Source organism: Plectropomus leopardus, chromosome 9 (genome assembly GCF_008729295.1).
Source record: "Plectropomus leopardus isolate mb chromosome 9, YSFRI_Pleo_2.0, whole genome shotgun sequence".
Lineage (NCBI taxonomy): Eukaryota > Metazoa > Chordata > Actinopteri > Perciformes > Serranidae > Plectropomus > Plectropomus leopardus.
Window position 1 is genome coordinate 14246223 of NC_056471.1, and position 23018 is coordinate 14269240.

Sequence of the window (23018 nt, forward strand, 5' to 3'; positions counted from 1 at the left end):
CCTCGAGCAATTAAAGAAAATAATAATAATAATGATGATAATAATTGTAATAATAATAATAATAATAATAAGAAGAAGAAGAAGAAGAATGTAACATTCAGGTATAAGAGACAAAATAAACAAATTAAAGAAAAAGTAATAATAATATAAAGGAAGAGAAACAACAAAGTTTCAATGATTTTCAGGATTTGATTGACATATTGATCATAAGAAGGTGTGCCATATTACATCACGATTGCTTTAAAAATCTAAACAGTAACATACATGGCCACAAACAGCAAATGCATTATAAGCCACATATCAATCAATAGTACCTAAAGCTACCCCTCTTGCCATAAATTCTACATGTAGTTGCCCTATTTAAAAAAAACAACTAATTATATAACTTATATAACTCTTGACTCTTATATCTTATAGTGGATTTAATCTAAAAAAGACATCTAAAAAGGCATCTTTGATCTCTGGGAAGTTACGACGTATATGTTTACTGACAACTTCTAAGGGCTTCATATTATTTTCATGATTAGTTAATCTGACGATTATTTTCTCCATGAATAGATAATAATACATAATAATTTAATAATAAAATCTAAAATGCCAGAAAACAGTAATAACATTCATGTCACATTTTCCAAAAGCCTAAACTGAAATGTTTCAACTGCTTATTTTGTCTGACCTGCTGTCAGTAGCCTAAAGATATTCAGTTTGCTGTCATCAACAATGATATCATAAATAATGATTGATCAGTTAAATTGTTGCAGAGTAATTCTATGTTGATCAAATTATCTATTAATTAGCTTATTGTTGCAGCTCTAGGTCAGTTAGCCCTAAAAGTTGTTTGTTTGTTTGTTTGTTTGTTTGTTTGTTTGTTTGTTTGTTTGTTTGTTTATCTAAATATAAATATTCAGATATTTTGAGTCTCTTCAGTTTCCATCTTCACTGATGTAAAAGTCTGTGTGTAATCTAAATGTGCAGTAATGCCCAATGAATCAGAACCACTAAACTAAACAGTTTATTCAAACTAAACAGTTATTTCCTGAGCGAATCCACGATTGAGCTGTAATGGCCTCCAATAAAGACAGAGAAGAACAGACCCAAATCTGTCCTTCCTTTGCAGCTCGGTCACACACATTATTACTGATGTTACATATAAAAACAGATTCCTTGTTACTGAACATGTTCTGTGTGTTCTTACACTGGCTTGCATTTGCGGTTTTGATCTGCGAGTATTCATATATAACTCTGAATTGTGCACACATACATGCACATACACAGCAAATTGCTTTGGAAATAGAAGAGTAGCATTCATCTTATGAGCCATGTTTTCACTTTCCACATAAAGTACAAGATGTATGCTAATGAATTCAATAGTGACTCCATAGTAACAGAAATGATATCCACATTTCTTAAAATACCTTTTTTACTGCAGTCATCATTACAGATGTTTATGGTGAAGACAAATTGGCTTACAGCTTCTTTTAAGCACAGCAAGTTGATAACAAAACTCAAAGTTGACAAGGGCAGAACATTTTCATGCTGGTATAAGTACAGCTTCTTCATGTCTTTGTTGTAAACAGAGGTAATCACCACTGCAGAGTGATGAGTGTAATATGAACTAACAGGCTCAACTATACAAATTGACACTGAAACTTACAAATTGCATATATTTGTGCTGGGAATTGAATTGACAGTTTACATTGTGTGGTAATTGGAAGATCCATCCATCATCTGCATAATATAAAATATTGATCCAAAAAGATCATTGTAAAGGCTGTCAGAAAGACCTTTATTGGTATAATATGTACACATACAAAGCATTTGACAGTTATTTTTCTCCATTGCTTTCAATGCACTTACAGATATAACAGTGTGATCTCATCCCCACTTGTCATATTTTGCCGCACCGAGCGTTACTAAAATGACGCTGGGGCAAGCTTTTTGTGTGGTATTTTGACATGGAAGGGGTTGGCAGAAAGAGGGAATCAGTAGTTTAGTAGGTTTAAGCAACAAGAAGATATGGTTATGATTTGGAAAAAATTGCATATGTCGCTAAAAAAAACCCAACCGGCTTTGAGTGGCTCAAATGCGACTGGAAGCGAAGCAGTTTGTCACTAAAGATAACCCGACTTTGAGTGAAATGATGTTACATGCCATTGTTTTATGGTCTAAAACATTAGTCTTCTGGGTCAAAGTCCAGGGTTTGTTTGACCCATCCACCCTCGCTTCCATCTAACAAGAGTGACCTTTCAAGCTCTAAAAAATACATCCGTTGCTCTGAGTGTCTAATAATTATGCAGATGGGTTTACATTGGACTTTGTGTAAAGGCAAAGCTGGACTAATAAAGGTAAGGAATAGACACTACTATTATGTACAAGTATGTGAAAGAATAGATGTATGTATAGATATTACATAAATACATAGAGGCACCAATGACCAGCACTAAGAATAAAATAATAATATAAAAATTAAGTCTGTCCAAGCATCTAGTGCAGCAAGTTTCATATCCAGATAACCTAATACATACATTTATACTTGAAAATTAACTTCTTATATATTTGTCTGCTTTGATAAATATGGAACAATACAATATTTAAAAGATATCGTCAGTATCCTCGTGGATTATACATAACTATAAAGCAAACATTCTCTTTAAAATTAAACTAATTTAAAAGTATTTAAATGCAAGAAACATTAAAAAAAGAACAAAAAAATAACAATTAAAAATGTAATTTTTAGTATTTTTTTAATTTACTAATTTAACTTTTTCTTCGTTTATGCAAATAGGTCCAACAGATTGTAATTGATCTGACACAAGATGATGCTTTTTAGAAGGACATAAAAAGTGTTTCTGCAATCAGTAATCAACAGCATCTTCTCCAAAGCCTGTCCACATACCATTTATAAACTTTCCCTAAGCTTAACATACAAAATCACAGTTGACAGTAGTTTATAAGATAGTCTTAGATTTAAAAATAAAACATACAACAATGTTAATTAGAAAAAGAAACAAAGAGTGACACCCTGTTTGCATGTGTGTATTTCAGAGAAACAGCATCATAAGTTTGCTTGATGAAACGCCCAAACAGCTGTTCATCACAGCTGGAAGCTTTAATTTACACCACTGTGGAGTGAATTCATTGTACTGTCCATGATTCTGTGTTTTAGTAATGAGGATTTAGGTGTTGTTTCTGTTTGGTTTTGGGGGACTTCTGTTGTGCATGTGTTATGAGTCGTATACATATTGGTCTTCCTTTTTTTGACATTGTGAAAGCTTCCATGTTGAATTGCTGACAAACAAAACAAATATATACTAACATCAAGACATTATGTTTGCTATTACAATTTTCTGAAATACTATAATAAGTAAATTATGTATTATCCAACTAGATGTGCTGAACATTCTGATAAACTCGGGTTAAAGAATACTATTTTGTTGGGTTTTTTTTTTTTTTTTACATATTTGAGTCAGAGGTTTTTACAGAGGTACTTTTGGATATCTTTTTTTGAATCCATAAATCAGAAAATTTTGTCAACAGCAATTAAAAAAATTCATCATGTTTTTAGGAATAAAATGTCACATCAATCAGGCTATGAATGATACATGATCAAATCCCCCTGAAAAAAACCTTCAGAATATTTAAAGGGATAAAACTGGAAAGTTTGATATGCTCAGATTTCTGGCTCAGAGAGAAAATGTCAATAGTCTTAAAACATATGTATGGTAAAATTCTTTAGACAAAGATGAAGAGGGTAAAAAAATAAACCAACTGATAATGCCATAACACTCCCCCACATTTTTATTTTACATTTTCTGAAATGTTATGTTTAAATATGCACACAGTGCATTATCCAATTAAATATGCACTTATTTCATTACATTTCTAATACAGAAATCTAAACTAAAATAAACCTTCCAAATGTGTATTTTGGATGTTTTCCCAATAGTCTGAAAGAAAAAACATGTTATGGAAGCAAAATAGCCAAAAAATATTAAAATTGACCAGTGTATAAAGAAATGTTTTCACCTGCAGTGTCTCCCTTAAATATTTTATTTTTAGGTCCAGTATCAATAACTAAAGATTTTAAACAAAGTCTCATTGCAGTCCAGATATCTTGGCCAGTTTGTATCACTCGACTTAAAACTCTATTTGGTTGACTCAGGTGCTGTCTCTATCATTTTGTGCTTTGTTATTTTGATTGCATGACTAACTAGTCAACTAAGTTTTAATTTGATATTTAAGGTGCAGTGAGACTTTTGAAAAACGCTTTGTTCCAAAAGGTGTTTATGAGCAATTGTGACAAAAGGAAGTCAAGACTGAACTTGCAAATCAGAAAAATTGTGAATAGAGTCATTTTCAAGGTAAGGATGTGTACTGTAAAGACCTGTACAGAATGGCAGGAACATATACTGACAGAAATGTTTAACACTGTTATAATAAAGTGAAGTTTTCAGGCTGAGCGGCTGAAAAGGTAACCTGAACTGAATGTGAAAAATGGGCAGATTTTCTTCAACACAGCTGAAAGTTGAAACGAATCTACAGGAGGTGACTCTGGCATTCAAGCTCATGTAAAATTAAAGGCTGCAACGAGCTGAGAGCAGAATGTAAATGCTCCGGCTTTGACGCTCACCAGGTCTGACAGTCGGTGTGAAATCTTCAATAAGATTATGACAGATGTAACCTGCGTGCATCCGTCTTTGTATTAGCATCACTGTGCCTGACCAAACACTCTACGAAGGGGCCGTTTGGTCTGATTTGTCAGCTCTGTTTGTGAGATGTGGTGCGCTTGACTCAAAAAGTGGTGCTTAAAAAACAGGCACATGGGCTCACACTGATTCATGTGAATCCATCTTAAAGTCTTAAATGACAGGGCACGACCAGAGCAAACACGTGTGTATCCTCCTCAGCGGGGCCCTCAGACATCTGATCCAGTTTTATTGTTTTCTTCATAAGAGATTCAGAGGAAAAGTTCTGGGGTTACTGTGACCTAAAACACCTCGCTTTTCAAAAGTTTTACAATAAATTTTAAAGATTATCTGAGTTGTGTCTTATGTCAAAAACAACTCTAAACGTGAGCTTTCTTTTTGGTTATTTTAAAGGTTCCATTTGATGCTCATTTTCATATTCATATTAGAGATTTTTACTAGAACATGTTTACATGCTCTACTGTAAAAAAAGAAAGACATTGTTTTTCTAATGTGTGCCTGAATATATTTGTATTCACCCTTTGTCTGAAATGCCTCATTGTTGTATCTGCCTACTTAAGGCCCCCTCCGGATTTTTGTTGGCTTATTTTTTCCAACATGTTTTAAAGCTTTTACTGAACAAATGTATGTAACTCTACAAATGGGTCCAACAAATTTAAAAAATCTTCTATTTTTCTTAATGAGGACTCTTCAGGCTTATATAGTGTACTTGTGATATACAGTATATGTATATATATGTGTGTGTATATATACACACACACACACACACACACACACACACACACACACACACACTCACACACACACGCGCATACATGTATATACATGTATATATATGTATATATATACATGCATGGTTGATTTTTCCTTTCATGCTAAAGATGAAGCTAAGCTAATGTAATTAAAATGACTATTTACTAAGATATAAATAATATGAGTGATCATTGTTTTTAAATGATACATTTAATGTCATCCATTCATCCATTGTATGTGTGGTGAAATGATTTTGTAAGTGTGATTTTTTACTGTCTAAAGCCATGCTGAACCGAACAGTGGACTTGGCCTTTCATGGTAAAAGTAGTGATGTTTAGATACTTAATTCACAATATGAAACAAATACGGGTGAATATTCACTGCTGATAATACCATATATTTAATGTTATTCCATTAGTTATTTGATGAAAAGAGTTATATGGCGTACTTGTGACAACTTCATGGATATCCTGGTGGCTCATATAATAGGAGCTGAATAGGAGCTGTGTGCATTTCTCTATGGATTGAGCATTTTGATACTTTCACAGTATTTATAGCACCTATACCTGCTTTAAATCGAAGACAATCAACTCATATTTTTACATGGGACCCTGAAATAAAACTCTCGAATAAAAATGCTCCTAAAGCAGAAGTTATTTCCGTGATACTCAGTGTAAATTTGATTGATTCTTTAGACAGACAGTAATGATGATGATGTCATCCCGACACAGACCCCAGAGCTGCTCCGTAGACAGTGAATAATGGAAAAACTCCTGTGGGACTCTTTGACAGCAGTCACAGTCATTTTTACTGGGACACGGGGACATTTTCTGACTCACAGCTAGCAGAGTTACATTTAAAAATTGTCCACAGATTCAGTCACTAATTCAGTGTCTGTTCACCTGTGACATCTACCACCAGTGTAGGTCTTGCTCTGATACCACCTTGGACAAGGAAATTGTGACACACTGCAACAAACTGCTGTAAAAGCAACAGTTAAAACAGTATGATGTTGTATGATTTTACGGCATTATGCAGTATTTTTCAGACCTAACAAAGAAAGCCAACACATAACATTTCACTGCAGAATACTATAACAGATTAAACAGTAATATACTGTTAGAGTAAATGCCGCAGTGACACTGTAAAGTAACAGCATTATGCTGACAACTACAGCTGCCAGTATTTTAATGTTAGGTGTTGCAGTGAGGTTTTTTATTTTGGATTTTCTCTTTTGGCTCTACAGGTTTTAGTGTCCAACTCTTAAAATCCTGCCAGCAGCATCTTATAGAAATACCAAATGCTTTGTAGAAAATAGGATAAATGAGCCAAGGGACGGAGTTCACAACATCTCTGAGCCACTTGAGTCAAAAACTTTTGAAAACTGATTGTACAGTTACCTTCAGAAAGAGAAAACATTTGACCTTGCATGATCAGAAGTTGAAAAGATTCCACCATTTTTATTGCTCTAAAGAGGAAGGAGACCTCTTTGACTGTGAGTGTAGAACACATTTAAATTCATAAGAGATTCAAAATTTGTTTTTTTTTTAATCTGCAGCAAGCATACATATTACAAATGTGTGGCCTGGCTCATCCAGATTCAGCTTAGGAGTTGCATCATCATCAGCAGCAGCAGCGGCATGCTGTATATGTGCAGAGATGGTAATACCACTATATCTGTGTTTATTGACTTTAAAAGGATCAACCGTGTGTGTGCCAGTGCACACATGTGTGAATATTCATTCTCATTTTGACCAGGAGCATTGATATAGTTACACAGGGATTACACACATAAATTTACACTCCCACACAAAACGGTGGAAATAACTACATCTTCTCTGAGGCAGCGATGCATATTTATCAGGGCGTAGACGCCCTTGGCCACATACTAGTTCCATTGTAGTGGGATGGGAGTGAGCTGACTGTCTGCTGCAGAGGGACGGCCCTGAGTCTCTGCCTGTTATCATGATGAGAAAAAAAAAGCACGCCGGACTTCAGCAACAGGCCACGGAAGGGTCAGCAGGGATTTGACGTGTGTAGCTGAACCTCTCTTATCACCTGTGCACTCTGAACAGCTTTCATGGGACCAGGGATGCAGCTCTTTTTTTAAGAAGAGTTGCCTCACTGAATCTCCATGCAGCATGTGATATAGCCATGCATGAGCAGAAATAGCGCATTTGAAAGGGAGATATCTTCCTATCTGCACATCAGCAGCATATTCTTTGAAAATTTCTCCTTCAGTAGAAGGTCGTGGTTTGCATTAGAGGCTGAATCTCCTGCTGCGGTCCATATTAAGGACGTTATTAAAGGCCTTTGTGTGGCTGTCTTCCTTTGCGCCTGCAGAATGCTGCATGGTAAACAGGGAGATGGCTTCCTCATTACCTCCCGAGGACATGCAGACAAACAGCTCACAACAGCACTAATCACATGCACGCCATACAGAACAATTAAGGGTCATTGAACAACAGATTTTGTGACTCCTTTTTTAAACACGAATTGCCAGAAAGCAAACACCCTCTATGTGAACGTCCATCTCAGATTGCTCAGTAACTTCAATACTTTAGAGTGTTATGTCCTTGACCATATCTTAACACACACACACACACACACACACACACACACACACACACAGCTTTGCATCAGTAAAGAAGAAAAGCAAAAAATAAAAACTGTGTAATATTCAAGGCTCCCTCTCAGAACCTGAGCAGATCATAGTGAATTATGTTCACTGAATAATTAGGGAATAACCTCTTAAGGGCAGCTGAACATTGTTGGGAGTCACTAATGAATAGTCTCATAATCTCTTCCCAGGTTAGATTAGAGGAACGCCATTAACATCAACTCATCTGCCTGGACATCTGACGCATGAAAGGAAACCCATCCAACTAGTAATCATCCAGTTGCTTTCCTTTTAAGCAGGGCTCTATCAAAGTCTACTTTCATCTATAATGTGTGACTTCCTCCTGGAGGTGGCGGAGGCCTCACTATGCGGCGCAGCAGGGCTTGGTCTGTCACATTATGTGAATGTTTTTGTTATTGTCAGTTTCAATTATTATCTCTCCGAAAGGCCTCACAGAGAGTGTTGTCTAATGTATCTGGTCCCAGAGGAGGATTCAGGAAGCTGCAGCAGAGAGCGATCCACTGTCATGTTGTCCACTTTCACATATCGTGTATTTCCCTAGTTTAGTGCAGCCCAACTTTTCATTTAACTCTCTGCCAAAAAGCATATACCCATTCCCTAAAATGTCACTCTATTTTTTTTTTCTAAATAAAGGACATTTCTTTTTGCTTATTAATAATCTTGAGATTTTTTGAAGTTCTATAATAAGAGGGTCACAGCCCCCAGTTCGGGAAATAATTCCACCCTATACAACCAGACTCTAATTAGAGAGTTTCCCTTATATATATATATATGCTGTATTTCTACTCTTTTATGGTCTGTTTCACTGCATCACTTAACTATAATAAGAACAACAGCATGGCAACCTTGTTTAGACAAAAGCCAACATTTATTAATCTGTCTGCAGTGTATTCACAGTCAACATATACTCCAGAATACTGTGACACAGGCTTTACATTGTGTGTACAGAACAAGATAAATTAATCTTGTCATTTATAGATACAACAACATACCAAAGTTCCAAACAAAATGTGCATATCACAGGCAAAACATCCTTTGGAAAATGAGTACGTACATGTATTGTCAGTTTTTAAATATTAACATTACATGTAACCTTCAGGAAGAAGTCTCTGTATTGTGTTTATAAAATCCAAAAAGCTGTCTTAGCACTGTTAAAACTCCATGAATAACTTTTCATTAGAAAAGGCCCGTCAACCAAGGCTAAATGATATGACTGTGAAATTTTCCCAGAGGAGACTTTCAAGTTGTTTCTTACTGTGGCTCCAACTGTGGTGAAAACCATTCATGATTTATTAAAGTTACTTCTCGTCATTCTCAGAGTGGTATATTTACATGAATGTGACTGAGACTTACTGCTAATTCACTGGGGAGCTATTTTGCATGTTCATGAGTCCAAATATCCATATTATGCAGCGAATTGCATCTAGAAGACTTGATTAGCTGCCAAATATGATATTTTTAGAACATGCATTAACCACGTCATGGGCAATGTGCATTATGATTAAATCCAATTTAAGCATCTGCTAAATGAAATTGAGTTATTCAAACCAACGCATTCTGCAAAACAATGTTTGTAATTCAGTCCTTCTACTCACAGAATAAATTGCAATAAATGTGTGCATCCTTATATAAAAAAAGCAAACTATCGGTTATTTTGAAAATAATTTTAAAAAATTAAATCAATACAATTTTTTTTGTCAACATCAAGGCATATGCAAGTCATTATGTATACTCTCATCTGTTTCCAGTGCAATGGAAGATGTCAATAAACCTGATGTCAAAAATGGGGGGGGGCAGCCATGTTGACTAACAGATGTCTTACACACACGTATGTGATATACAAGGTCTCTTATGCTTGGCTTCAGCTGAGACAACTGGCATAGAAGCTCTATCTCTGGACACCAGCCAGTGCGAAACACACTTGCTCCCTGTTCTGCTCCTCCTCCTTCACTTTGGCGAGCGGTGGCCTTAATTCACATGAGGAGGAGGAGGGACAGTCACATGGGTGGGGGCTTGGCTTGAGTGGGTAGAGGGGATGTACCCCGATTCCTCTCCCTCCCAAATACTGCACAGAGCAGGGATTCCAGTGTAGCCCATCTGTGAGGGATGTAGAGACATGGAGGTGGCAGCTCCTCTCAACAGGAGCAGTTCCCACAGCCCTTAACACTGTTGAGGATCTCCTCCTGCAATTTTTTCCTCTCCTCCTCCTTCTGGGACAGGCGCTCTGCTGGTGGCTTGGTCGAGCTCTTGTTGCTGTTGAGGAATTTGCTGTTCTGGGTGTTCCACAGGTCTGCGTACAGGCTGCCCGGGATGCTAAGGAGGGTTTGATGGTCTCCTCGCTCTGCCACTTTACCCTACCAGAGGAAAAAAGAGCAGGCGATCTATCTAGAAAAACCTAAACATGCCAAAAATGACGGTAGCACACGAAGTGAAAGAGTCCTATAGTTAGCATCTCGTCATGACCGCACAACACTGACCACACTCTCTGTGGGGAGTCAGCTCCCCCCTACAATTCCTGCCGCCTCCCCAACAACTGTTGCAATTCCTCACTCAAAAACACGGACTCGCACACACACACACGCATCCGCACGCAGCAAACGACACATCCCTCCCACGCAGTCAAACACAAATGAAGGCACCCCCCTTCCCCCACCTCCCATGAGCATGCAGAGGTGTTGGCATCATCTTTAGTGCACCCAAGATGAGCACGTGACTGCTTCGGCTCGTTATTTTAATGAGCACCCCAGGCAGTCCTCTGCTGGTGACACTAGCGAATGGCATGGCGACATCACACACAAACATGCCTCCTCGCCACGACCCTCTGATCCCCGCCATCTGACTCTGGAAACATGGAACGACACATGCTCACTCGCTGCGGTTCAAAGAAACCTCTTCTCATTTTATCCTATCTGACACTGGTGGAAACTGTCACTTCATCTGTGTTACATTTCATATTAACTCTTACTTTCCAGATAATAACTGACTTCACTCAGTGTCATTTTGTGCTTTGCAGTGCCTCAAGCCCAACTGGTTAACATACTGCAGCATTTTTCTCTCTGCTTGGATGTCTCTCTTGAGGCACCAGAAAGATTTAAAATATACTGGTGTCTCTGTGGCACCTTAAACCTGACTTAAAGACATCTGACCAAAAACCTGTATAGGTAAACCATGTAAATCTCCATTAAATGACATGTTTAGTCCTGGATGAGGCCTCATCAGTGTCTGGGAAGCCGGCCCATACATTATTAGTCACCGAGACAAACAAGACAGGCCATCTGACCAAAACAGCCAGTCGAGTCTGACTGCTTTAATGAGCCCTTATGGAAAAAATAATGCATCCACTTCTACCAACAGTGTCCTGTTGTTGTTGGAGTTAATGAGAAAAGCTAAACAAAGCATGTTTTCATCACGTACGTTGTAGAAAGGTAACTCAAAATAAATGAGTGGCAAAAACAGAGGCTGCTTGCTAAATTCTTGTTGCCGGTAGATACAGTGCGCCAAAGGTCAAGCAGAGTGCAGGTCATCATCCTTCCCTTCAATGCAAAATCGTCTAATTGGACTGGCAATTAACACAGCGCATGTTTATACTGGTAAACTCTGAACCATCATATTATTTGCTTTTTTTGAACCTGACATTACAACTGGCAATGTTAATTAGAGAAGGTATGAGATCAAGTAAAAAAATAAGTGGATGAGTTCTTACCTCGCTGAGCACTATAATCTCGTCTGCGTCTACGATAGTGGAAAGCCTGTGGGCGATGAACACTGATGTCCTGTCCTTCACCATGTCCTTCATTGAAGTCAGGATGTTCTGGAAGCACACAAATAGTTTTATCATTCTGTTAGGATGAAGAGTATCCCCCGATCCACAAGAAAATAGTTCCCCAGGTTGGCAATAATGGTGGCTTGCAAAAATAAGAAAAAAAAAGTGCATGAATGACAGGATATATATGAAACATACTCCCAAACTTTGATTTGAAGAAGCTAAGTCAACAGAATGTTGCTCAGCAACATCCACCTTCATATGCTTTTCTTTTCAGTGTTTACACATGATAATTTAAACACACCTCCTTGACGAGAACTGAAAATCTCAATTAACAACCACATCTACTGCCCCACTCTTTTTGCTGAAGTTCAGAGAGGGCATGCTGAACTTTCTCATTAAATGTAACATTTACAAAGACTGTGGGGTTTAAGCTGAGCTGGAGATTAAGTAGGAGAAAACAGTGGCAGGTGGCAGGGGGGAACATGGGGGTGGTGCGTGTGGGGATGGGGTGTGTGTATGTCACAGCAGGTATGTGACGCAGGACTGAGTTGAATTATTGTGTACCTCTAGCAGGCGAATGAGTGGGTGTTTGTTCTGCAGGCACGGTGAGGTGTCAACCCGTACGTGCAGCAGACAATGGGCATTTGTGGGCATGTTACATGTGCGTGTGCGTGCCTGTTCCTGCCTGTGTGTGTGTGTGTGTGTGTGTGTGTGTGTTCATGCACTGTCAGGCCCACCTCTTCTGTGATAGAGTCGAGGGAGGATGTTGCTTCGTCATACAGGAGGATGGGTGGATTCTTTAGTATTGCGCGGGCAATGGCGACACGTTGCTTCTCCCCTCCTAAGACGAAACAGCAAAATGCCAAAAATAAAAGCAAACCAGGCTCAAGCCAAACGGGATGAAATATGTGAGGATACAGCAGGTCTCTCTCTGGCCCTTCTCATCAGATAATTACCTCAAACAGAGGGCTGGTAAAACAGACTTTCATTTAATTGTGAAAAAAAATCAGCAGGACCCAAAGATTTCTCCCACTGTGTCTGACTCGGCCTTTATTACATATGAGCTGTGTGTGGCCTCTTGAAAGCAAGCAGCGTTCAGCAGATACAAATATTGCTGGCTGTAGAGAACAGCAATGAAGGAAGTTAGCCCAGACGCCCCCCCCTTAACCCCCCCTCCGCTGACAAACTCACTGGCAGCTGTCACGTACAGCAGCAGTGAAATTAATGAGAAGTTAGTCATGTCTTTATTTTGTCCGTTCTCTCACTCACTCAGTCACTCCACATAAAGAAATCTGTGCTGCCAGTAATTGCATCTTGAATGTTGAGTGAAAGTGCTCACACACTGTGTGTGTTAAACACTGTGTGTTAACGTGGGCTAAATGAGTTCCAGAGTGATGCTAGGAGCCAAATACTACTCAGTCGCGCACTATCACTGCAGATCAAATAAGGCAACATGCCATTAAGCAAGTTCACAGACCACACAGACAACAAAATAACAATGGTGCAGCCACAGATTAAGACTCATAATGAATCTCATAAAATGAGGTCAAATTTAATAATTAAATTAAGTTTAATTGTCGCCTTCTTTAACAAGGCAACAGCTCGTAATCAAAGTCTTAAAAGTAATTCTCAACTGCAATGGTTAGGCAAACATTTTAATAATATCTACAGCTGTGCAAATTTAAATATTCCTCATAGCATTTTGCAGTCTCTCGCTTACATTTATTTCTCAAAGCACACATGGCAACTGCCATCCTAATTTACTGTATATTCATTGCATCAGATGAAAGATAAAAAGAACGGTCTGTGGAAGATTTAGACCCCTGTGCTTTGTTTCATTTCCTGTAGTAGCAATAAAGAAATGACCATGTTTCCAAATGTTAAGCTGACCAAAACGAGCAGAACCAAATACCAAGACAATTGCGACTTAATTCTTCAAGATCAATACTGAGACACTATTTTGGATAAGACTACTTTTGCTTTCATAAAATATTTGCTTGTTAAATAAAATGCAGTTAGGAGGTCAGTTACAGCAGCTATAACAGATAAGGTCAGATTTAAGTGTCACAAAAATGCAGTTTCTAACCTCTATACATTATCTTGAAAAATATTGATAGTCAATACCATTTTTGATACCACGGGGTAAAACTGAAGCTGAGCACACACAATCATACTTTTTTATGAAAAGATAAATATAACTAGGCTATAACTTGACCAAAATGACTTCTTTGTTGGTTAGTAGAAGAGAATGACACAATGACTGCAGTAAACATTAACTGTCTGAGAGAGCGCAGCTGGTAGTGGTGTATCGATACTGTGGAAAATAAGTAATGAAACCGTTTCAAAATTGATATGTATCGATAAAACAATATTTTTGACAACGCCATATACTGACACAATCTCCCAAATCAACCTTTAACCTCATATCACAATATCACTATTATATTAGAGCTGAAACTATTAGATGATTCATCTTCAACAATTTTGATGAAAAAATAATGCACAAATCAACAATCAAACAAACTGCAGAATATTCTCAGGTGTTAAGATTTGCTGCTTTTCTCTTTGTGCATCATTGTAAATGAAACATGTTTGTTTTATGTGTTTATGTGTGACTAAACAATTAATTACAAAAAAGAATCAACAGATTAGTCAATAATGAAAATAATCTCTGGTTGCAGCCTTATACTAGAACAACATACTGAAATAGTTTCTGGGTTATGCATCTTTTAACTTTGTACCATCCAGGGAAATAAACAAAACACACAGCTCTGTTGCTTGCTTCTGCAGAGGAGGCCGCATTCAAACAGTAGTCAGAATAGTGCAGCTAACCTGACAGCTTGAGGCCCCGCTCCCCAACCTGGGTGTCATAGCCATGGGGCATCCTGAGGATAGCATCATGGATGCCTGCTAGACGCGCCACTCGGTGCACCTCCTCTGGTGTGGCGTTGATGTTGCCGTACTGCAAGTTGTAGAAGATGGTGTTGTGGAACAGAACGGCATCCTGACAACAACACAGTTAGAGGGAAAAAAAGAGGCTTCAGAGAATATTTTTATTGCAGCAGAGGACTGCAGATACCAAGACAAGGGTAGGAGGGAGAAAGAGAACGAACGCAAATGACAGAAATGCTGTTCATGTACCATCTGTTCAGATCAGCCTCTGAGCTTACTGCAGTGAAAACTTAGCTGAATTCAGCTTATTTCTGATGCTGCTGTTAACTATTAATGTTTCTTTGTTATATGCTGCCCCCTTGTTGTATATAATTATCAGTAATAACTCAAATATATAAGATTTCCTATTAAAAAAGTCATACATAAACACATTTCATTTGTGGTAAAGAAGCTTCTAATAGTGAAAAACAACCTACATGGAGGTCATAAAATCACATTTTTGCTTTTTTTTTGTTGTGTTGATGTGTCTCAGACCTGAGGTACGACCCCCAAGGACTTCCTCAGGCTGTCAAGGCTGACTTCTTGGATATTCTGCCCCGCTACGTAGATGTTCCCCTGCTGGGGCTCATAGAAGCGGAACAACAGCCGCACAATGGTGCTCTTCCTGCAACCAGACGTGGAACCAATCATCAGCATCATTCTGTCTGCGAACTGCACCCCCACAGCCTACTGATGATTTCTCATGATAAGTCTGTCTGCACATACAGATGAGGTGATGCACACCTGGCTAAAGCTTTGACAGTTCGGGAGCAAATTCACAAAGAATAGATTGTGGCTGTCGAAGGCACCATGAGTTGTGCATCACTTGAAACTGTTATCTGTCCAGTCTGAGGTCCAATCCACAAAAGATATGGTGCTAATGATGTTACAGCGCAAACACGACCATAAAGTTCTGCAGTTGAATGAAAGTTTCCCTTTTTTTTATGTGACTGCAGCTATCCACGTGGCAGAGTATAAATGTTGCCTTTGTGTCAAGAACACAGAAGGCAGAACAATCACAGAGAGAAAGAAAAGCAGACCGTGAGCTACAGGTCCTGATCAACAAGGTGCAGAGGCATTCCTCAAAACTTCAGGGAGACTGGAAAATCTGGGTGTGACACCCCTTAAAGATGTGCTTCAGTTATCACTATCTCTCTGAGGACGCTGATAATTTTACTGTAAATGTGTGTGGCTGATTTTTGAGAATTGGACTTTTTTTTTTGCAATGAAGCTCATTTGCATAAACGGGGCAAATTTTGCGTCACATGTATGCATGTTACCTAATTTAAATACATGCAAATAGCACGGGAACACTGAGACATTGTTTTCCTAGCAGCGCAGTCAGGGATGCATTTTACCTTTTGTGGGTGCTTTGAGAACAACATGTTTTCTTTTTGCAGGCATACTGGCTGCAGCACAATCCTTAAGTGAATTTGCCCACCAGTGTACTGCTGTGAGAGGTGACCTACCCTGACCCGCTGCCACCAACGATAGCCACCTTCTTCCCAGCAGGCACCTCGAAGGACACTCCGTTTAAGACCTTCTGGCCCTCCAGGTATTCAAAGTAGACGTCCTCGAAGCGGATGGTGGCCTCCTGTGGTGTGATGGTTAATGCTGGGGCGAGATCCCTCTCCTAGAGAAACCATCAGAGGGGTGAGACAGACAAAACGCATGATGCAACGTTACTTCAACACCTTGTAAAGGCATATAATGCTGGAGCACAGAGCCAAGATGGGCTGCATAAAGCGGAGACATTCACAGTGCATTCCAGAGGTCGTTTCAACCGAATCTTCAGACGCTGCCCTTCATGGTGACTGAAGGATCAATAGGCGTGAAAACTTTCGGTACATACTGAGCTGAGCCATAGAGCTGAGATACAGCCAAGGTCAGCAGTGAATAAAGCGCTGTCCTTGCCCTGTGAGTAAAAGCCTTTTCTGCTTCGTTTCTATACTATCTAATAACAACATAATCACCCACAATCCACCTCAGCCAATTAAACAAATAACTCATAGTCCATTAGTATAAACAGATGATAATTTCACACACCCCCAACATGGAAAAAAGCCAAAATCATTTATTTTTTTATTTTGTGGAGCAGTTTCAAGTAAGGGGGTGTTTTAAATTATTTTACATCTACATAATAGGCCAGTGTGTTCCAAAAAAAAAAAAAAAGCATTCAGACAGTAATGGCCTGCTGGGCAGTGCCGTTCCAGAGGGAATCACAATGGCGAGGAGTATTACTGATGAGTGAAAAATAACTGGACAGATTCATTTCTGCTACTATAATTACAGGCTGGAGATGGGAATGGCGTTCATATTGTTAGACAGCAGCAGGCACACATTTGCACTTAAATGTGCTCTTGTGACACAAGATGGGCTGTTGTGTTAAAAAAGAAAAAGATAAATGTAGTGAAATGTCTCACAAAAACAATTGACAGCTATGACATTGAAGAAACAGAGAACCAACATGTCTAAAATCTGAACTGTTTTGGACTTTTGTTAAGTTAAGAACAGGATCCAGTTTTGACTTTCTTTCTGTGAAAGTCTGTGAGTTTTTAAGGTCAGTTCACAAGTAGTAAATTCAACATTGAACCCCAGGAATATTAGCTGTGCTTTAACATGATGTAGTGTCTCAACCCCGTAAAAAGGATGTTACATGCTTTTGGGCACTAGAACTGAAACGCAAGAAAATTTGTCAATTTTTGTCATTCAAGAAAAAGAATCTGGATTTTATGTTTTTCTTTGTTATTTATGAATACAGTATAATAGGGTTTTGGACTGTAGGCCATATATCACAAGCAATCTAAAGTGACCTTTTTCTTTCATTTTATGGACAAAAAGACAATTGATTAATCAAGAAAATAACTAGTAAATTGATCATTAATGAAAACAATCATACGTTAAAGCCCTAGTGGGCCATGGTAAACTTTAAGCAGATGTTGCAAAGCAAAGACATTAGTAAGTGCACAAAAGGGTTATTCTGGCATTGACAGACCAATCCACGAATGCAAACCTAGTTTTCCAAGGGGCGTTATCAGCATCCATAGATCAAAATCCATCAGGATGCAATTGGACAGACATGCAGCCAATCGGAGCGACAACATGTGATATAGCACTGAGCGATGGACAAATGTAAACAGATCACAGCCCACAGAGATGAGCTGTGATGGTGTAGCATCAGTATGTGGAGTATTGTCATTTTTGCCATAAGAACTTATAAATAGTACTTCAACAGCAAGTTTAAAATTAGCTGCAGCCATCTTAGTTGTTTTCCTGCCTCAACCACGCTCCTCTTAACTTAGCTAAGTCTATGCTTGCGAAAGTGTCCGTGGTGTAGGGTGCAAGACAAAACTGACGTCATTATGTACTACGAGTTAAGCACAAAGGCTCTGGAAGTTTTCAATGGTCAAAATTAACCTGTCCCTTGTTAGTGTAATGGTTGTGGTTGGCCCACAGCGGTCCAGGTTGGGTGGGAATCTGTCTGAAGTGGAGTGGAATAAAACACATCTGACAGGACAAATAAAACAGCTTGCAGATTCATCTGGTTCCCAGGCTACAAAAAGCACCTTTTGTTAACAAAAATATGAAACATAGACAAAAATTAACCAAAGGCAATTCAACAAAAACGGCTGAAAACATTTAGAACAGTTTCTCATTTCCCTCCAGAACTTGACAATAGAAACGGGCGAATAAGCACTACCAGTGTGTCAGCAGATGATCTGCACAAACAGAACAACAACACTTTCACATATCATCACAATCATTTTTACCAGACCACATTCCCTTGGAAGACAAAACAAGACTAACAAGACTAAAACAAAACAAGCTTGTGTTGCTGTCATTTCATTTAAATCAATGATTGAAGACAGCTCACAACTAGTCAATGATCTGAATAAATCACTCAAAAATAGCCAATCACAGTTCTGCTGCAATTTGTCATAACACCCCGACAAGCGAGTAATGTCGTGCTCTACAAGTGGCAATAGACAAGGAAACACCTGAGTCACATCAAGCGTGTAATTACTATTTTGACTACAACCTATCATTTTTACAGCACATGTGGATAGGTTAGCTATGTCATGCGGCCAAGAATAACTCAGTCCTGTGTTCAAATCTTTGACCACTTGTGCAATTAAACATTATCTGCTGCCATTGGGGAAAAAGTCTCAGTGAAAAAGTGTTTTTTTTTTTTCAGAAAATGTAATGAACCCTGTATTCACTTTCTATTGTCTATAGGTCTCTCACTTGTTAGAGAAGAAAAAAAAAACAAAAATAACAACATTCTGCAATTTACTGCTACTGTGGAGAGGTTCATGTCAGGCCAACAAGTTACCTTGATCTTGGTGTCGACACTGAGCAGGGTGAAAAGAGTGTTCATGTCTATTAGGGCCTGCCTGGTCTCTCTGTACACAGTTCCCAGGAAGTTGAGAGGCAGGGAGAGCTGGAAGAGCAGGCCGTTCACCAACACCAGGTCTCCCACAGTCATCGTACCTAGACGACAGCGACGCAACAATTTACAGACTGCACATAATCTAGCTCTATTGTATCATGCGTGTATCTTTTGGTACAAGATCTATAAAAAAAAAATAACACTCAAGTCACTTCTTCTTTCAAGTTGTGAAAGCAGACAAAGCATGTTACAGTCTGAATCTATCTCCACCCGCTGTGATTTCATTTTCTGCATCAAGGCTGTTTTATTTCCTATTCATGCCACTTTTTCATGCTTGCTGTGCTTTGTTCTCATTTAGTTTCTATTATCCAGTTCAGTCAGGGTTTTACTTGCCATTTTCATCTGTCCATTTGATTTTGTTTTGAGGTGTTTTTTTAAGCTTTCATACTTCCAAGCGCACTTTTTTTTTTTTACTTTTGTGCCATGGACACAGATTATGAGCATGACAAGAGAAATTCAAGTCATGTGATGTATTTTACGCCTTTACACCCGGATGCTATAATTTTTTTTTTTATGGTTTATACATCTTCAGAGAATGATTTTCCAAATAAAAAAGAAAATCCTTCCACCTAAAACACCTACAGTATAGATTTGCAACAGACTTATTTTTATTATGGATTATATTCCCAGTTAATCAATTAGATGTTGGTCTATCAAATATCAGAAAATAGTGAAAAAATGTCGATCACTTCCAAAGCCCAAGATGACGTCCTAAAATGTCTTGTCAATAATTATTTCACTGGTGGGATTATGATGTTTTAATGAAACTATTTATTCTGCGCTGCTCAGTTTTACATTTAATCTCGGTTTTACAATGCACCTTTTCACTACGTGGGAAACAGTATGGCGCCCTCTTCCTGTTCAAAAACTCATGCTAGTACAGATAACAGTTCACTGAAATATATTTCTGGAAAAAATTCAAGATAGAAACGGGCAGTGCAGTAACATTGTCTTGATTTATGTTCAATCAGCAATGCCTATTTTTTACCGTTTGTTCGGAGTTTAGTCTGAGTTTGAGAAACAGAAAGAGGGGCGGGTCTTTCTCTTGGTCCACTTCTACACTCTTTGTGTCTGCTGTGGTAACATGCAGGTGGAAGGCAATATGAAATTTCTGAGATATAGCTAGTAGTTCAAGCCCAGAAAGTGAGCGAAACATCGCCGGATGACACGTTTTGCATTATTCGGCTGTGTTTCGTACTGGTTATATAGAGGGAAGTTAACTACTCATACTAGCCCCACTGTTATGATACAAAGCTGATTAAAATTTCCCTTTAAGAAGCTGGAATTGGATTCTTTACTTTTTCTCAAAAATAATAAAAAATCACAAAAATAACTCAAACCAATTAACTGATTATCAGTTTAGTTGGCAATTAATAGTTCACGAAATGATTAATCCTTGTAGCTCTAACACAGACACACACACACACACAAACACACACACTCACCTGCCGCGATGCCCTTGCTGGCCAACACCATGATGGCAGTGAGGCCGACACTGAAGATGGCACTCTGGCCAAAGTTGAGCATGGCAAGCGTCGATGTGGTTTTTAAAGAAGATGACTCATAGATCTTCAGGTATCCATCATACCTCTCTGCTTCATACTTCTCATTGTTGAAGTACTGCAGCCGAGATGAGAAACATGCAGAGAGGGAGGAGAGAAGGGAGCACAGGGCATGGAGACAGCAAAGAGGATTCACAAAAGGAAAGAGAGTGCAAGTCGAGAGAGAAAGAGGGAGAGACACAAAATATGGTTAGGGTTAAAGTTTAAGGTAGCATGGAGAGCAGTGTCAGGCAGATAGACACTTTAGCGCAGCCTGCCTCCAGGCTGCATTTGTTCTCTGTGACCGCTCTGGGCGTAGTCTGGGTCTCAGTTGGCCTCTAAAGCACTTTTTCATGTCTCTGTATCTTCATCTCCTCCCCACTGATCTTAAAGGATGTGGAGGGCGGCAGAACAAAATCCAGAGCCTGCTCAGTAGTGCAGCTTCGGCAGAGGATAGCAGCGATTCCGACAAAAGAGCGGGTCAGAAAATATAATTGTAAGGAAAGCCTAAACATCGTTTGCAAGTTAACCCAAAAAATCGCTGCAGATTATTCATCACTGACACTGTAGTCAGTCTGTGTTTACATCTGTAGCAGACACCTACAAACAGAACACAGATTGCTCTTAAGTGTTACACCACACAAGCAGCACTAATTTTGATTAAGACATAGAGCAATAATTTAGAGAAAAAAAAGCATCATGAATCAGCCACAAGCACATCTCTTACATTCAGCACATAAAACTATGCCATGATCATAACAACAACCCTCAACTCTGCTGCCAATTACCTAATATTGCTGTTTGTTTAGTTTGCACTATTGTTCCTCTGCTCTGGTTAAGTGGGCGATTTGCTTCTCTAGCTAACGGCAGTGGTGCTGTGCTGCTACCAACTTGCCACTGATTTGCATATAGGGAAATGCAGGAAATCAGAGAGAGAGAGAGAGAAAGAAAGAGAAGAAAGAGAAAGAGAGAGAGAGAGAGAGAGAGAGAGAGAGAGAGAGAGAGAGAGAGAGAGAGAAGAAAGTAGCACATGGAGGACAAACACAAGCAGTGCAAGGCACCGTGTTCAGGTTCTCATCCAGCCCTTTGTGAAAGTGGAACGGATTTCTGAGTGGGCGGAGATCTAATTACATATGCACACTCACAGCTCAGAGTGATGCTAAATCCGGCCGCATTGGCACGGATGACACAAAATAACACACAACAAAACGTTAAGGGAAAAACAGAACGCAAAATAATACAGCAAAGAAAATAACACGGGTGCAAAAATATATCTAGAACAGCCTAACAAAGCACCCAAAACTGGATGGTGATTATGTTTGTATGTGTCCTCTGTACAATGAGGTTACCTAGAAAGCGGCTTAAAGCAGCAAAAGGTAAAGATTCAGGATAACCATGCCACTGAGAAAAGTGTAAAGCACTGTTTACATCCGCACCACATCACATCAGTTAGGTACCTGTGAGAGCACACTCACCCATAAACCACACTGCCTTTGAGCAGACATTTCTATTCAAAATAAAGCCTCCAGTGGCATACCCTTCCAGTCCAAAACTATAACCGAGATGCTATTTGGGTCATTGAGTAAACCAGGAAAATAGTCCTGCATGTCCAGTGATAAATGTCTCATTGTTTGTGGCAAGTGAAGTGACACTGACTATGTTGCTCATGCTCAAAATATTCAGTTGTTTCACCCTTATTCCAAATGGTCAATATTCCTACGAAGATGTTTACATATCTAATGAAAAAGAATATTCCACCAATATTCCTGTTTACATGCAGACATATCTGGTCGTGATGTGGGTTTTTTTTTGACTCTGGGTCAACAGATTATCAGGGCCAATATTTGGCATTTTCTGTGTTCGTTAGCTGTTGCTCTAGGTTAATGTAAATGCAATATGTCTAAATGACTAACATGATAATTAACAAATGCATTATCTTTATGTTATTAAGTGTTAATATTCGCCCGATAAAATTAATTGATGAAAAAGTGTGTGTATTACACCCGACCAACAATAGGGAGGGCAATACATGCAAAGACAGTGTCAGCATTCATTTCTTAATTTAAATTTTCACTAATATAAAAGCGTTGCAGGGAATTTGCTGTATGTAATGTTGAAAGTTTTGAATAAACATTTGCTAAAGGCATTTAAACAAAGTTTTATGTTGGAGTTTGTTATATTCCAAAAATTTTTTAACAGAAATAATTTCATTTTTACGGTAAATGCAAAT

The 23018-nt window shown here is 38.7% G+C and overlaps 1 protein-coding gene across 1 annotated transcript in view; it reads right to left on the reverse strand.

Annotated features, from left to right (window-relative positions):
* Nucleotides 1-8946: 8946 nt before the first annotated feature.
* The window catches only part of abcb7 (ATP-binding cassette, sub-family B (MDR/TAP), member 7), a 31287-nt gene continuing 17215 nt past the window's right edge, over nt 8947-23018 (reverse strand). The window contains exons 9-16 of the mRNA XM_042493685.1: nt 20693-20867; nt 19131-19288; nt 16267-16430; nt 15293-15422; nt 14699-14870; nt 12604-12707; nt 11804-11911; nt 8947-10454 (exon numbers count right to left, since the gene is read on the reverse strand). Of these exons, the coding sequence (XP_042349619.1) occupies nt 10236-10454; nt 11804-11911; nt 12604-12707; nt 14699-14870; nt 15293-15422; nt 16267-16430; nt 19131-19288; nt 20693-20867 (1230 nt within the window). The 3' untranslated portion in view covers nt 8947-10235. The remainder of the gene's footprint in view (nt 10455-11803; nt 11912-12603; nt 12708-14698; nt 14871-15292; nt 15423-16266; nt 16431-19130; nt 19289-20692; nt 20868-23018) is intronic.